Genomic DNA, 15542 nt, shown 5'->3' with positions numbered 1-15542 from the left:
CATGTGGATGAGAGGGAGGAGGTGAGGATGGTGGCCAGGATATCCAGGTGCTGGAAGGGTGGAGCCGACATGGAGGCGCAGGTAGGGAAAGAGGGGGAGGATTCTGCAGTGTAGGGATGGTATGCGCGCAGCACTTGGTTTTACCTCCAGCCATGTGTCAGTGCTTACTTGCCTCTAGGCCTTTGCACATGTTGATCTCTTTGCCTGAACTGCTTTTCCTGCCCTGACAGAAGAATGCCAACTGGCTTCTCAAGAATCCCTCCTGTGACTCTGTCCTTTCATTCCTCCCTTGGGCCACCCCCTCCCCAGTCTCTGCCTCTGGCTGCTTTGTGCACTTGCTGGACCTCAGACGTATCTCGGTGCCCCGCGAAACAGGAAAGAAAGTGAAAGTGAAGTCGCTCAGTCGTGTCCAACCCTTTGGGACCCCGTGGGCTGTAGGCTGCCAAGGCTTCCCTGTCCACAAGATTTTCCAGGTAAGAATAGTGGAGGGGTTTGCCATTTCCTTCTCCAGGGGATCTTCCTGACCCAGGAATTGAACCCGGGTCTCCCACACTGCAGGCAGACTCTTTACTCTTATCTGAGCCGCCACCAGCCATCACGCTGAATAACCATGTTCTCAGACACCCACACCTCGGAGTGAGCTACATACAGCAGGTACTCAACAAGGACTGACCTGGGGCCTCGTTTGAACCCTGGCTCTGCTCTTTACAGGCTCTGCCATCTTGGGCCGCTTATCCTGCCTTTGAGAGCCTCAGTTTCTGTCAAATGGGTGTGATATTCACCTACCTGCAGGCGCAGCTTTTAAGATCTTGCAGGGACGCTACAGTGGTTAGCGCGCCCTCTGCTGCAAGATGGTAGACTCTGCAACTGCTCCTCAGGCTCACCCCGCTTTGCAGGGGTGAAAGGCAGAAGTCAGAGGCAGGTGAGAGGCGAGTGGGAACCATGGCTCACCCAATACTTCCAACGCGCTGTACACACGTGTCCCCATTTCACCCTCACCATGGCTCTGTGCAAGAGGTTAGATTAGACCCATTTTACAGAGCACCTACTTGTCCCAGAGCTTCTTACTCTTGTCACTCCCAGCCCCCAACCTGTTTTAAGGAGAGAAAAGGCAGAAAGTGGGTGAGTAGTGTAGAGGAAAGAAAAGATGGGGAAACAAGGAGAGTGCTGGGGTGACCAGGAGGCTTCTCAGGAAGCCCTAAGGACCAGATTCATCTACAATGCGACTGGGGCTGCATGGATCCAGGTCCGCGTTCAGCCCCCAGTTCAGTTTGGGGAGATCTTTGGAGAGATGTCCCCGGACTCAGTTTCCTCGCCTGTGAAATATGCAGGGTAACCGGAAGAGGTAGCCTCACGGGGTTGCGGGACTCTGGCACGACCTAAGAGATGTCGCAGAGTCGGACACGACTGAGCGACTGAACTGAACTGAATTGAACTGAAGAGATGTGAAAGCACCTAGCCAAGCGCGTGCTACTATGGCCACCAGGGGGCGCGAGAGGCTCCTGCTGGATTGCGACCAAGATCTATTCCCGCCGCCGTGGGCCCGGGCTCCAGGACCAGAAAGGGCAGGCTGAAGCCCCTCTGGGCCCCGAATTCATTTTCTGGGAGGGGAGTGTAGCTTCCCTTCTCTGAGCCTGTGTAAAATTATGATAATAGTGTTTCCCTGGAGGGTGTGTGCTCAGTCGTGTCCTACTCTGCGACCCCACCAGGCTCCTCTGTCCATGGGGTTTTACAGGTAAGAATGCTGGAGTGGGTTGCCATTTCCTCCTCCAGGAGATCTTCCTGACCCAGGGATCGAACCTGTGACTGCTGCGTCTCCTGCTTTGGCAGGTGGATTCTTTACCACTGAGCCACCTGGGGTTCTGCCCTGTAAATAATCCTAGTTTGCAAAGCGTTTTTCCCTCTATCATATGACGTCTCTCCACAACCCCTGGGAGGTAACTTGATACCACATTCAACCAAAGATAACAAACTCAAGCCCAGTGCAGAGCCACCAGGCCAAGGTCAGCCCAGAAAACACCAAACGGAGATGTCGCCCTGTGCCTTTCAGCCCTTTCTGACCTCTCAGTCACCTCTCACTGGAAGGGTCACCTGAGTTCTGCTACAGGACACCTCCTCTGCAAACTGTCAAGTGCTGGATCTGAGGGCTGGTGAAGGAGAAACTGCTTCATAATGAAACTCCAAGGCGCTGTGGGCAGTGACACCAGAGTGTATCATGTGAGGATAGGTGTGGTGTTGGGAACCAGTACAGCTTGCCTTTGGGGGGAGGGAGAGGGTGGCAATGACAAACAGGAAGATTCCCCGAGCCTATGAAGTCAGGATGCCAAGTGAAAGCCTTTTATCCTGCAACGCCAATTCAGAGCCAGTTCAACCCCGTACAAACAAGTTTATGCTTTTTTTTTTTTACAGATACTGTTGACCATCATTTTCCTATAATCCTCTATGAGAATCTGATTTTTCCCATCAGCCTGCTGCAGGACTGAAATTCCACCATTAGAATGTCATTCTTAGAATGAGGGCATCTTCCTAGGTTAGGAGGCAAGGAACTCACTATCAACCAATCGCACCCTAGAGGGGCATTGCCCACTAGAGCCTTTCATGGCCAGCTCATCGCAGAGCGTGGGAAGGGGGCAGAGGGACCCAGGGAGCCCAGGCCTTCGAGTTGCTATCACTATCCCTATTGTAGGGAGGAGGAAGACTGCGGCACAGGAGGCAACTGGATCAAGACCACACTGCCCCGTAGTAGAGGAGCCAGAAGCCAAGCCAGGAGGTCTGTATGGCCACCAGAACCTGCACGTTGAACCCTTGCACTGCAGTTAGGCAGTTTCACCTGGGGACAGTACTAGGTTCAAACGCCAACTGCCCTGTCTTTTCTGGCTGTGTGACCTTGGGCAAGTTATGTATCCGTGTCTTCATTTATAAAGTAGGGATAGTAGTGCCCACCTTACAGGGTTCCCTAAATGAGTTAATACATATCACAAGTTTAAAATAGAGCCCTGCATGCAGGCACCATTCGTAACTAGTGGCCAGGTGGGCCCATGACCTTGAAGAGTCTAAAATTCTTCAGGATTCTAAAATGCCAGCCTGTGGGATCCTGGAATCCCCCAGTGGCATTCTGATGCCTTTTGGCTGCAGTAGTTACCTGCTTCCCCTGGCTGGATGGTGCAGGCTGCCTGTCCACCCAGCTCAGCCCCACACAGGGAAATGAGGTGATGTCAAAGCCTGGGCTGGGGCTCAGCCCTGGAACCTCCCCTTCCCTCCGTCTCCCTCACTCGGATTCCCACACGCTCCAGAGGGCCAGAGCGGAGGTGAGAGGGGTGAAGGTGGGGGCACGCGGCCGCCTGTGCGTAACTCCTCCAGCCTGGAGCACGGGGTGTGCCTGGTGGCTGGGCTGGGCCTGCAGGGAGCCTGCCTCCCTCTTGGCTTAAGTCCTGATCGGCAGCGATCCCAGAGCGTCACTCCTCAAGTGTGAGTGTGTGTGTAGGTAGCTGGCTGGTTTGCTGGCACCCCTCTGCAGGTGGCTCACAGGCCAGGCCTGGCCAGGCAGCCATGACTGATGAGAAGACCTTCCGCATCGGCTTCATTGTGCTGGGGCTCTTCCTGCTGGCCCTTGGCACGTTCCTCATGAGCCACGACCGGCCCCAGGTCTACGGCACCTTCTATGCCATGGGAGGCGTCATGGTGATCGGGGGCGTCATCTGGAGCATGTGCCAATGTTACCCCAAGGTAGGTGGGAACAGTGGGAACAGGTGGGCTGGGGGCCAGGGCCCAGGAGGGTCTGGGGCTGTGCCTCTATTCCAGGCATCAGTCCCCCATCCTTCAATCATCTTGTCATCCTCTCCCCTTTACCATTTCTTTTCTTATCTCCACTCTCCTGAGCATCCATCCATCCATCCATCTATCCATCCCTTAGCATAAAGATTAATCAGAAGTCCCCTGAATCTGGAGCCCTGAACTAGGTACTATGCGGGAGACACAGTCCAAGTTCTTGAAACCAGAGTTCCTGAGGGCTTGCTGCCTGCCAGGCACACCTGTATCCCTGGTGAAGTTCAGCATCCATCCTGAGCTTTTTGGTATCTTTGAAGTTCTATTTTATAGTGGAGAAGCCTGAGGCTCAGAAAGTGAGGTTCCTTCAGCTCCTGGGTATCAGAGTTGGGATCAGAGCTCAGATGTGTGGTGCCTAAAGCATAACCTTCCTCAGGAGGATGGTCTCTGTGTCCCAGAGCTGCTGAGAGATCTGAATGAGTCAGCTGGAACCTCATGGCTTGGGCAGTGCTCTCTCTTTTGGAGTTTTAATGAGTGACTTAATGATGGGAAGAGCACTGGTTTGAGAGTCTTGAGTTCTAGTTCTAGCTCTGTTCCAAAGTATCCATGTGACCTTTGTCTTTCTGAGCCTCAGTTTCTTTTATCTGCAAAATGAGGCCCTGGGCCCCTATTTCTCCCAGCCTCAGGGTTATTATGGAGAACAGAGAAGAGATGAACAGTTTGTGAACTGTAGAGTATAATATTTAGGTGAAAGGCTGTCACCCTTACTGTTATTGATCCTCCCAACAAACATGTGGAATGGGCATATCAAGTGTTGTAATCTTTTGGTGCCCAGAGAGGTTGAGTGGCTTTTCCAAGGTCACACAGCAGCTGGTCAGCTAGATCCAGGGAGACAAGGAAAGAAGCACGGATTCTAACTTGCACTCTGCCTCTAATTACCTGGGAGACTTTGGTTAAGCTCCTTCCCTCTCTGAGTCTCAGTTTCCACATTTGTAGAATGTGTGAGTCAGGAAGAGGGGGGTGGGAAAGAGGGTGTATCTTAAGGACCCCGCTGGTCCTGCCATCTGGGACTCCAGTCCCCAGGCAGCCACCACCTTCCCTTTCCTCCCCGCCCCTTCCCCCGCAGCCCCCTCCTCACCTCTCGCCTGGGTGGCTGTGCCGGGGTTTGGTGGAGGGAGGAGGCTCCCAGGGCCTGGGTTAGGCTCTCCCAGCCCTGCTTCCTCTGCCAGGCAGCCCCTGGCTGTCAGAGCGTTTATTCAGCGCTGGAGCGGTCCAGGCTGGTTTGTAGTCATTTTCTGAGCAGTTTACAGTCAACTCGACTCTGTGCAATGCCCTGAGCAGAGGTCACTGGGAGAAGAAGGCCTTGGGGCCGAGCCACCCACGTCACCACCGTCTTGATCGTCATCCTCCCAATGAGGAGCCTGGACCCTGGGGGACGGCAAGGCAATGGCTGTGGGGGAGCATGGGGGGAGGGTCCTTCTTGCTCTGGCCCCCTTCACAGAGCTGGCTGTGGGCGGGGAAGGGGAGGGGGGCAGAGTGGCTGTGGGGATGAGGGAGAGAGATGGGGACAGGGAATATTCTTGAGTATTAATGAATAACTGTTGACGGATTCACGTGTTCCTGTGCTGCAGAGGCTGCATGGTGGTGTAGAAGGAGCACAGGTTTCAGTGTCCGCCAGGCCTCAGATCTCTCCTCCCTGTGCCCCACTTCTGTGACCCTGGCAGAAGAATCCCCTACCTCCCTGAGACTTACATGGCCCGGTGGGAGGAATCAATAGGGTCTTGTATGTGGGGACCTGGTGTCACGCCTGGCCTGGAGCCAATTCGAAGGCAGCCGTCTCAGGATCAGTGTCGTGGCTTTGAGCGGGTCTGTGTATGTATGTGCAGGTATGTGACCACAGATGTGGATGTGTGTTTCAGGGACGCAGGCTGTTAGGGCGGCACACTAAGGAGAGAAGGCAAGTGTGTTGTAAGCCAGGGAGGTGTGCTAGACGAGGGTCCCCTCTCCCACATCATCTCACTGGGGCCTGGGCCACCGGAGCTCTCAGCAAATACTGATGCCCATCTTCCCTGCCAGATTCTCTCCTGTCTCAGAGCCTGACAAATGGGAATTTTCTGGATTGAAAGAAATATATAAGGGAATAGAATTAGACAATTATGATATGGGGGTAAAGTAAAAGTAAGTAAGTAAAGTTGCTCAGTCGTGTCCCACTCTTTGCAACGCCACGAACTATGCAGTCCGTGGAATTCTCCAGGCCAGAATGCTGGAGTGAGTAGCCTTTCCCTTCTCCAGGGGATCTTCCCAACCCTGGGATCGAACCCAGGTCTCCTGCATTGCAGGCTGATTCTTTACCAGTGGAGCCACCAGGGAAGCCCAATATGGGGGTAAGGGGTAGCCAATACCAGTGTGAATTAGGCTGTCCCTGTCTTTGGAGGACTGGAGGTCTCGTGGAGGAGTCAATTTTCTGCCTGCTGGGGAGGGAATGGGTTTCACAGAGAAGATGATTTGGGATTTGTAGGTAAAGTAGAAGTTCACCAGCCAGAAAAAATGAGGAAAGACATTTCGGGCAGAAGGAATAGGGTGAAGAAAGACATGAGGTGAAAGAACAAGGCAAGTGGGTCGACATGGTGACTGGAGGGTGCGGGGAGCAAGGGAAGGTGGAGAGGGAGTGGGGCTTGGGCCCACGGGGCCTGGATGCCATGCTGAGGCATTCGGACCTTACACTGTAGTTGATGGGACAAGAGGGGGACATGAGCAGCTTTGCAGTTCAGGAAAGCTGAAAGTTATCAGGCTGACATCTGGGAGGAGGAAGTTTCAAGAGCAACTGGCCAGTGGTGGTGGTGGTGGGGTTCCATCTGTGGTCCAGGTGAGAGATGATCATCTCCTAGATTAAGGCAGAACTTGAACCCAAGGCTGTAGGTGTGGAGAAGACATTTCCAGTTCATCAAACATACAGTACCTGCTGTGGCTAGGTGTGGCCCTGGTACTTCCAGCTTGCTTACCTTATTGAATTTCTGAAGTAGACTTGCTCAGATTTAGTGGTCAGCAGGGTTTCGGGCTTGAGAGGAGGAAGAATTGGGACAAATCTAGCCAGTGGGACAGTCAGGGATGCTGTGCTTGTTAGCTGAGATGGGGCAAGGGGAAGGATTGGCTGGGAAGGCTAGACCTCTTCGCCTGGCTTCTGCTTCTACCCCCAAGTTCCCCACTCCCTACTCCTCACTCCTGCCTGCTCTGCTGGAGCCCAGGACCAGACCCCTGATTGGTGACTGATGGATTGACCTCTCCATGGGCCTCCCTCCATCATCCCTCTGTTCCTCCCTCTGGGGACTGCCCAGAACTCTGCCCAAACACAAATCTGTCTGTGTACTCTCCAGCTGAGAACTCCTCCAGGGCTCCCTCTGCTTCTGGATAAAGGCTGAATTCCTTAGCCTGATGCTTTGCTGTCTTCATGGTCTGATCTCCCCTTCCCAGCTTCAACTCTGCCTGTCCCCCTCTTTTAAAAGATTTTGTGTTGTAAGACGCTCAGGACTTTCCTTCTCCTCCAGGCTTTCACAGTGGCAATGGCAATGATGCTGTAGGGTGATAATGCTGCTGTTGATGAAGGTGCTGGTGCTGATGGTGATGATACGATTATGATGTTGATGGAGATAATGGTGGTGATTATGATGATGAAGAGGAGGATGACTGGAGGAAAGGGAAGCTTCTAGGAAATACAGAACCATCTGGCAAGTGCAGGACATAGTGAATGGCTATGGAAGATACCCAGGGCCCTCCCTCATTTCCAGACATTTGGGGGGAAGCTTACTACTCACAGGTGTTCTAAGAACCCCTCCAGCTATCATTCCCTTCTCCCCATCAGGATTGGGCTTGGATGGTGCAGACAAGTGTCTTTCACTCACTGTACTCTATGGGAAGGGAGAAAGGAGGTTGCTGCTTATGAACCTGGTATAACACTGTAAAGTGAAGTGAAAGTGTTAGTTGCTCAGTTGTGTCCAATTCTTTATGACCCGGTGGACTGTAGCAAACCAGGCTCCTCTGGGGCTCCTCTGGACAGGCTCCTCTGTCCATGGGATTCTCCAGGTAAGAATACTAGGGTGGGTAACCATTCCATTCTCACCAGGGGATCTTCCCCACCCGGGATCAAACCTATCTCCCACATTGCAGGTAGATTCTTTACCCTCTAAGCCACCAGGGAAGCCCAAGGGTCTTATCAAATATTTGTTGAGGAAATTTTCAGTTGAGGAGAACAAGACTCAGAGAAGTCAGGTAATTTCATCTTCAATAGCGTCGAACCATGATTTATAGAACAGCTACTATGTGTCAGACACTGTGCTGAAGGACACCTTATGTATTATCTCATGGAATCCTCACAGCCAGGAGACAGGCAATACTAATCCTGCTTTTTTAAATTGTGAAATATACATAACCTAAAATTTACCATCTGAAACATTTTTAAGTGACCTTTTCAGTGTTAATTACATTCACATTGTTATGGAACCGATTTCCAGAATGCTTTTCATCTTGTAAAACTGAAACTCATACCCAATAAACGATAACTCTCCATCCGCCCTGCTCCTATCTGTGGCAACCACCATTCTCCCTTCTGTCTCTACGAATTTGACTATTCTAGATACTTCACTGGAGAAGGCGATGGCACCCCACTCCAGTACTCTTGCCTGGAAAATCCCATGGACGGACGGGCCTGGTAGGCTGCAGTCCATGGGGTCGCTAAGAGTTGGACACGACTGAGCGACTTCACTTTCACTTTTCACTTTCATGCCTCGGAGAAGGAAATGGCAACCCACTCCAGTGTTCTTGCCTGGAGAATCCCAGGGACAGAGGAGCCTGGTGGGTTGCTGTCTTTGGGGTCGCACAGAGTTGGACATGACTGAAGCAACTTAGCAGCAGCAGCAGCAGCAGCAGATACTTCATATAAGTGGAATCCTATGGAATTTGTCTTGCGACTGGCTTATTTCCTCAAGGTTCATCTATGTTGTAGCACATGTCAGAACTTCATTTTTTTCTTTTAAAGGCTGAATAATCTTCCTTTGTGTGTATACACCACATTTTGTTTATCTAGTCCTCCATCAGTGGGTACTTAGGGTGCTTCCACCTTTTGGCCATTGTGAACAGCGCTGCAAATATCTCTTTGAGGCGAACCCCATTTTACAGAGGATCACAGACAGGCTCTGGGAGAAGTGATGACCTGCCCAAGGAAGGCTGCTCACCCAGCCTCTCAGACCCCAAAGGCAGGGCGCCTTCTGCCTCATCCCACTGCCTCCTTTGTGACCTGCCTCCCTTCCACTGCCCGTGCCCACCTGTGGTGTGGCACCTGCAGAGACCTCGAGATCCCAGAGAGTTCAGGGTCAGGGTTGGGCACCACCCCGGCCACCCCCTTTTCTGTCCTCTGTCGCAGCCTTTGTCGGTGCCAGGAAACACCTGACAATACCTGCTTCTCACCCATTCACCAGATACGGATGAAGGGCCTGCTCCATGTCAGGCAGGACAAGATATGACCTCCCCCAGGGAAGGGGTGCCTGTCTCATTCACTCACTGCTGCCCCCTACTGCCTAGAAGAGTGCCTGGCACACAGCCGATGCTCCAGGAGTGTTTGCTGGGTGAATGAAGGGCCAGTGGGAGCAGGAGCCCAGAGATCCAGATAGCCAGCAGTGCTGGGCCCTCCTGTCAAACAGGGTGCGCTCCCTTGTGAGGTCTCTGTCCCAGGGTATCTGGAGAGGTTAGGCCCCTGCTCTGGGGGAGCAGCAAGTACGAATGTGTGCGGGCAGCTACAGAGAAGCCTTCTCCCCTTTGCCCTGCAGATCACCTTCATACCTGCTGACTCTGACTTCCAAGGTGTCCTGTCCACGAAGGCGAAGGCGCTGGGCCTGCTGGAGAGCGGGTTTGCTGCCGAGATGAAGAGGTGGGTGCTGAGCCTTCTGGGTGGAGTGGAGGGAGGGGAGGGTTAGTGACCCTCAGGCCAGTCTCCCCCTGCTGAGGAGAGTGAGGGGGTGGGGCATGAGCAGAGGGGCAGTGTCCCTTCTGCTGCAGGCTCTGGCTTTACCTTCTTACTTACTGAGAACAGACTCTCAGAAATCATAGATTGTTTTGGCCTCTCAAGTCTATGAGGTGTTCATTATTGTTCCCATTTTACAGATGAGGAAACTGAGGCTTGGGGATTTTTGTCCTGCCTTACAGCAAATTAGTGGCAGCCAAATAGGTGTGACCCTAAATCCCACACAGTGGTGATGACTACTACGCTAGCAAAAAAGAGGCATAATGATGGCCAAGGCATAGCCCTGGGGCCCTGCCACTTTTTGGCTGAGTGACTTTGGGAAATTGACCTGCCTCTCTTTGCCCCATCTTTGAAATACAGATACGGTGTATTTCAAATACAGCTTCAGTGGAGGGGCAAAATGAGATAATAATCATATCTTGGCATCTGTGGGGAACTGGCTCCAGATCCCCCTCAGACACCAAAATCTGCAGATGCTCAAGTCCCTTATATAAAAAGGCATAATATTTGTTTATAATGTAAGACATCCTCCCATATACTTTATTTTTTTTTAATAGTCTAGTTGCTTTTATTTTTTTTAGTTTTAATTTTATTTTGTTTTTAAACTTTACTCCCATATACTTTAAATCATCTCTAGATTACTTCTAATAAATAGCATGTAAATGCTATGTCAATAGTTGTAAATATAATGAAAGTGAAAGTCGCTCAGTCCTGTCTGACTCTTTGTGACCCCATGAACTACACAGTCCTTGGAATTCTCTAGGATTGTATAATATAATGTAAATGCTATGTAAGTAGTTGCTGGTGTGTGACAAATTCAAGTTTTGCTATTTGGGGCTTTCTAAAATTTTTTTCCTGAGTATCTTCAAACCACAGTTAGTTGAATCCACAGATGTGGAACCTGTGATACTGGATGGCAGACTTTATAAGCCAAGTGCTAAGAACAGAGCCTGGACCATAGCAGGCCCTCTATAAGCCTTTGCCATCATTGGTAGGAAACGCTTCCAAAAGCACCAGAGACCAACTCAGGCATTTTGTGCCCATAACTTCTTTTGGTCTTCATAGGAATCTATGAAAGGCGTGGTAGTGTCGGACCCTTTATACAGATGTGGAAACTGAGGCTCAAGAAGTGCAATCACAAACTCAAACCTCACAGAGAGTCAATACCAGACCAGACCTGCCTTCATCCTTGGAAGTTCCAAGTGCTGTCTTGCCAAAACACGGCAGCCCTGGAGGGGTGACCTGACTTGGTCGCCCCTCCCCACCCCTGAAGCTGTGATGATTGTGTTCAGAAGTCCAGGCTGCAGATCCAGGATCTGTGGCCAGGGCTCTGGGACATTCTCTGTTTTGCTTGGGGAAGGAGGTGGTGATGGTATTTTCTGTCCCTGGCACCTAGGTGACCAAATGTCCCAGGGGACTGAGGCAGATAGACCCTGGGTGGGTATTGGGACCAGCCTCAGGACTGGTCACACGGGAGAGCTGCTGGAATAGAGCTGGGGCTCAGGTCGCCCTGATCCTGGGCTCCTCCCTGTCACTCCCTAGCCCTGGATCGTAGAGCAGTGGAGAAGGTGGTGCTTGGAACCCCAGCCCCTTCCCTAGGTCTGAGTCACCCAGGCAAGCCAGCCAGTGTCTGTGCCTCAGCCTCCCCCAGCAGCTCCCAGAGTTCCGGCAAGGACTCGATGAGCTAACCCACAGAGCCTGGCCCACAAGGACCACTCAGTCGCTGGGCCCTTCCTGCTGCTGTGTCCTCATCTGAAAAATGGGAACGATGGCTCTGCTTCAAGGGCTTGCTCAAAATAAACAGCATAAAGCCTTCAGGCCACTGTCTGGAACCCAGCAAACTCCCAGTTAATATAAACTGACCTTCATTTGGTAGTTGCAGCCTTGGGGTTCACTTTGGAGACACGGGGTGAAAGGAACACTGGCCTGAGTGTCTGAGCTCTGCTACTCAGCTTACCTTGCTGGGCCTCAGTCTCCTCATCCATGAACTGAGTACAGTAACTGCTCCCAGAGGCTTCTTGGAGATCAAGGGAGACCCGCTGCTCAGAGCAGGCGGGCCAGAGGACAACACAGCAAATCTTTGCCTATCTGCCTATTCTCTCTCCTGCTGTCTCCTGCACCCCCATTCAGCCCCCAGCCCCCCTACGTCAGGCTGTGGGAGGCAGCGGCCTATGACCAGAGCCTGCCTGACTTCAGCCACATCCAGATGAAGGTCATGAGCTACAGTGAGGACCCCCGCCCCCTCCTGGACCCGGAACCCGGACAGCAGCAGCCAGGAGCCAGCGATGGAGGAGAAAGTGGCCCTCATGACCCTCAGACCTGGTTGGAAGCCGCCGTGGTCATCCACAGGGGCTCGGACCAGGATGAGGGAGAAGGAGACCCAAGTCAGGGCAGGCTCAGGTGAGTGTGCAGAGCAGAGGGGTTCTGGGGTGAAGGAGGAGGGGGTGTGGGCCACTGAGGGTGACTGGGGACACCCTGAGGAGACGCGTGGGTCTGGGCGTAGTCACCTGGGCCTGGTTCAAGCCCCAGCTCCTCTGCTGTGTAACCTTCAAGTGCTCCTCACCTTGCCAAGCCTCAGTTTCCTCACATGAGAATAATCACTCCTACCTCAGAGTAGTTTGAACTCTCACCATGAGGAGCCAGGCGGGACCTAAGTTCAAATCCAGACTCTGCTGCTGACATGCTCTTGGCCTCAGGCAGGTCTCTCCATCCCCTCCCCCACCCCCACCCTGTCCCCAGCCATTCACGAACGGGAACATGAATATTCCTCATTCAAGCCTGTAGTCACTCACCCACCAGCATCCCTGGGCACCTACTCCCTGCCAGGCCTTCACAGCCCCACCCTGCGGGAGCCCCTCAGCCACTGGGGGAGGCAGACGAAGGGACAGAAGGTGACGCCCAGTGTGACAGGGGCGGTAGCCCAGAGGAGTCCCTGAGTGGTTGGAGAGGCAGAGGAGTGACCTGGTTTGGATAACATAATAATGGTCCATTTCTTGAGCACCTACTACATGCCAGGCCTCATGCAAAGTGCTTTGTACTCATTATTTGCTATAAACCTTGGGGAGAACCATAGGAGCGAATGCTGGTATTTCCCCCATTTTACAGGGGAGGAAACTGAGGCTCAGACAGGTCAACTCACCTATCCCGGCCCTTGCAGCTCATGGCTGGGGTTCAGACCCAGGCAGTCTGACTCAGGGCTACCCCACCCTCTCCGCCTTTACCCCTGCAGTCCCCCGACCTGTCCCCAGGGTTCTGCACCCTTGGCTTCCTTCCAAGATGACTTGGACGTGGGCTCCAGTGAGGGCAGCAGCCCTAACCCGTCTCCACCTGAGGAAGCGGAACCTCAGCCCCCGCCTCCGGAGTCCCGGACCTGCAGGTGCCAGCTGGACCGCTTCCACGACTTTGCCCTGATTGATGCCCCTGCGACGGAGGATGCGCCTCCAGAGAAGCAGCGGTGGGAGGCAGCTGTGCCTAGCTCCCAGCAGAGGTCCCCAAGGACAAAAGAGGAAGAAGAGGCTTCAGACACAGGCACAGAGGGGCCGGCACAGGAAGAGGAAGACCTGTACTATGGGCTTCCCGACAGCCCCGGGGATCCCCTCCCAGACAAGGAACTGGGCTTTGAACCTGAGGCCCAGGGCTGACATGGAACTGCTCCCGGGGTTTCAATCTGGCTCCACCACCAATCTCCGTGTGACCTCACAGGGCTTCCATTTCACTAACTGCAAAATGGGGTTTGATTTTGCAGACTCTCAGTGGGCCGAGAGCATTTTGAGAATCACACAGAGAGGAGATGATTACATTACTGGGCCATTGCTGTTTCGATTAATACTTTTTTTGTGGAGCTTTGAAGGTAATAGGATTTGTTGAGAAGATTTGCAGCAGCCAGGGCCCTCAAGTGCCTTTATAGCCTCACCTCAAAGCTAGCTGCTGACCAGGAACCCTCCTTGGTGCTGCCCCTGGGTCCCTCATCCCCTGTGAAAGCCCATCAGGGTTCTCATTCCTGCTGAGTCTTTTGATCCACTAGACGGATGGTGAAATGGGTCTTCATTCAGAGCTGACATCTGGTCCTACATCCTTCCTGTAGCTTCTGTTGCTCTGGGATCCAAAATCTCCCATGAGTGACCTCTGCTGACCTTCCGACTTTCTCCTGGTCAGCCCACCCCACGCTCACCCTGTGCCTTATGCCCTTGCCAAGCTGTCTTCTCCACCAGGATGCCCTTTGTTCCTGTCTGCCTGGCACATTCAGGCTTATCTTTCAAACCTCTGCACAGACCTCCCTCTTCTGAAGGCTCTTCCTGATATCGCTGCTTTTGGACTGAGTTAGTCCTGGCCCTTCCACATTTATCTTGGAGTGTGGCTGCCTGCTCAAGGCCAGTACCTTTGCTTCACTTGCCTTGGTCTCTCCTATGCTCAACTGGTGGCCCCTGAGGTTGTACACAAGTGACCAGAACCCAGAAGGCTTTTGCAGGGAATGCCCCACCCCTCATTCCACTGACTCTCAGACTCTTGACTTAACTCATTTGGTCCCAGTGGCATCTATGGAGCATCTACCGTGTGCCAGATGGGAAGCTGGGATCTTTAGGCGGAAAGAGACACGAACTGATGATGGTTCTCACCCTCAAGGGGCTCACAATACTCTGAACCTGGCATCTTATAGGTTAGACACAGAGTGCAGAGCAGAAACTGAGGTGGGAACAGAGGGGTTAAAAACTGTCCCAACAGAGTGACACCCACACAACCATTGCGGCCACGGAGCCCAGGAACAAACAGCTCTGGGTGTCTGAGCAGCCCCTGAAGGTATGGCAGCATCACTGAGTGATGCTTTCTTGGGCTGATCTCTGCAAAGCCCCTCTGGGCCCCAGCATGGGTGGTACCACCTCAGCCCTGGCCCCCACAATCAGAGCTGGCACCCTGGGCCTCTTAGGAGGGCTGACCTTCACCTGGGCCATGCCTCTGGGTCGGGATTGGGGTCATGGCCGAGGGAAGGGCATGCCCCTGGCACCCCCTCCATCTCCTTTCTGGGTCATTGCCGCCTCCAGTAGGAAAGCCTCTGCTGTAACAGCTGTTCCTGTGCTCTGCTCATTCACTCAGGGGAGGGGTGACCTGCATCAGAGAGAACACCAGTGGGAGGTTCAAATAAAAAAGTTTTCAGTGTTTAGAATGGTTACCTTCATTCATCTGCAAATTCTTTTATGTGAACCCTCTTCCCACACCCAACGCTGCTTCCGCTGTCCCCCTCTGGGCAGGATAACCAAGGGGGATCAGTGAGGGGACTCTCTGGAAAGTGAACAGAAGACACAGCAGTGTGGCTGGTGGGACAGCTGTGCGGGTGGAAACTCGAGAGTGGCCCCTGCCTCCACATCACACTGCAGGGCACCCCAGAACTCAGCAGAGAACCAGGAGGGTCTGGCTGCCAGCCCGGCCCACAGAGAGAAACCTGTCCCAGGGAGGGGGCCGGGGACTGAGGCAGGGACACAGATGCCCGGGCCAGGCTTCCCTTCCAGACCAGATCTCCCTTCATCCTGCTGCATGATTGGGAGACCACATGCCTGGCCTGCCCTGGACTGCCCTCGTTCCGGCCCACTGTCCCTGCCTAGTTAGACCTTTCACCCTCAAATTATCCCCTCGGGATGATAAATTACATATTCACCCTACTCCGTGACCTTGGGCTTGGACCTCACTTTTCTCACCTGTAAGAGGGAGGTGATGGATCCTTGTCTTTGCATTTTGCAGGGTTGGTGGGAGGCATGGGGATTTGATGGGA

At 53.1% G+C, this 15542-nt stretch overlaps 1 protein-coding gene across 1 annotated transcript; it reads left to right on the top strand.

Moving 5' to 3' along the window:
- Nucleotides 1-3493: 3493 nt before the first annotated feature.
- Nucleotides 3494-14924, top strand: BSND (barttin CLCNK type accessory subunit beta). Its single transcript, XM_005908147.3, has 4 exons — nt 3494-3726; nt 9585-9685; nt 11909-12178; nt 13008-14924. Exons 1-4 carry the CDS (start codon nt 3550-3552, stop codon nt 13417-13419), a joined length of 960 nt encoding a protein of 319 aa, XP_005908209.2. The 5' UTR covers nt 3494-3549; the 3' UTR covers nt 13420-14924.
- The last annotated feature ends 618 nt before the right edge of the window (nt 14925-15542 follow it).

Source organism: Bos mutus, chromosome 3 (assembly GCF_027580195.1).
Source record: "Bos mutus isolate GX-2022 chromosome 3, NWIPB_WYAK_1.1, whole genome shotgun sequence".
In the NCBI taxonomy this organism is placed as follows: domain Eukaryota; kingdom Metazoa; phylum Chordata; class Mammalia; order Artiodactyla; family Bovidae; genus Bos; species Bos mutus.
Note: the sequence above shows the minus strand (reverse complement) of the source record. Positions and strands in the feature narration are given on the sequence as shown.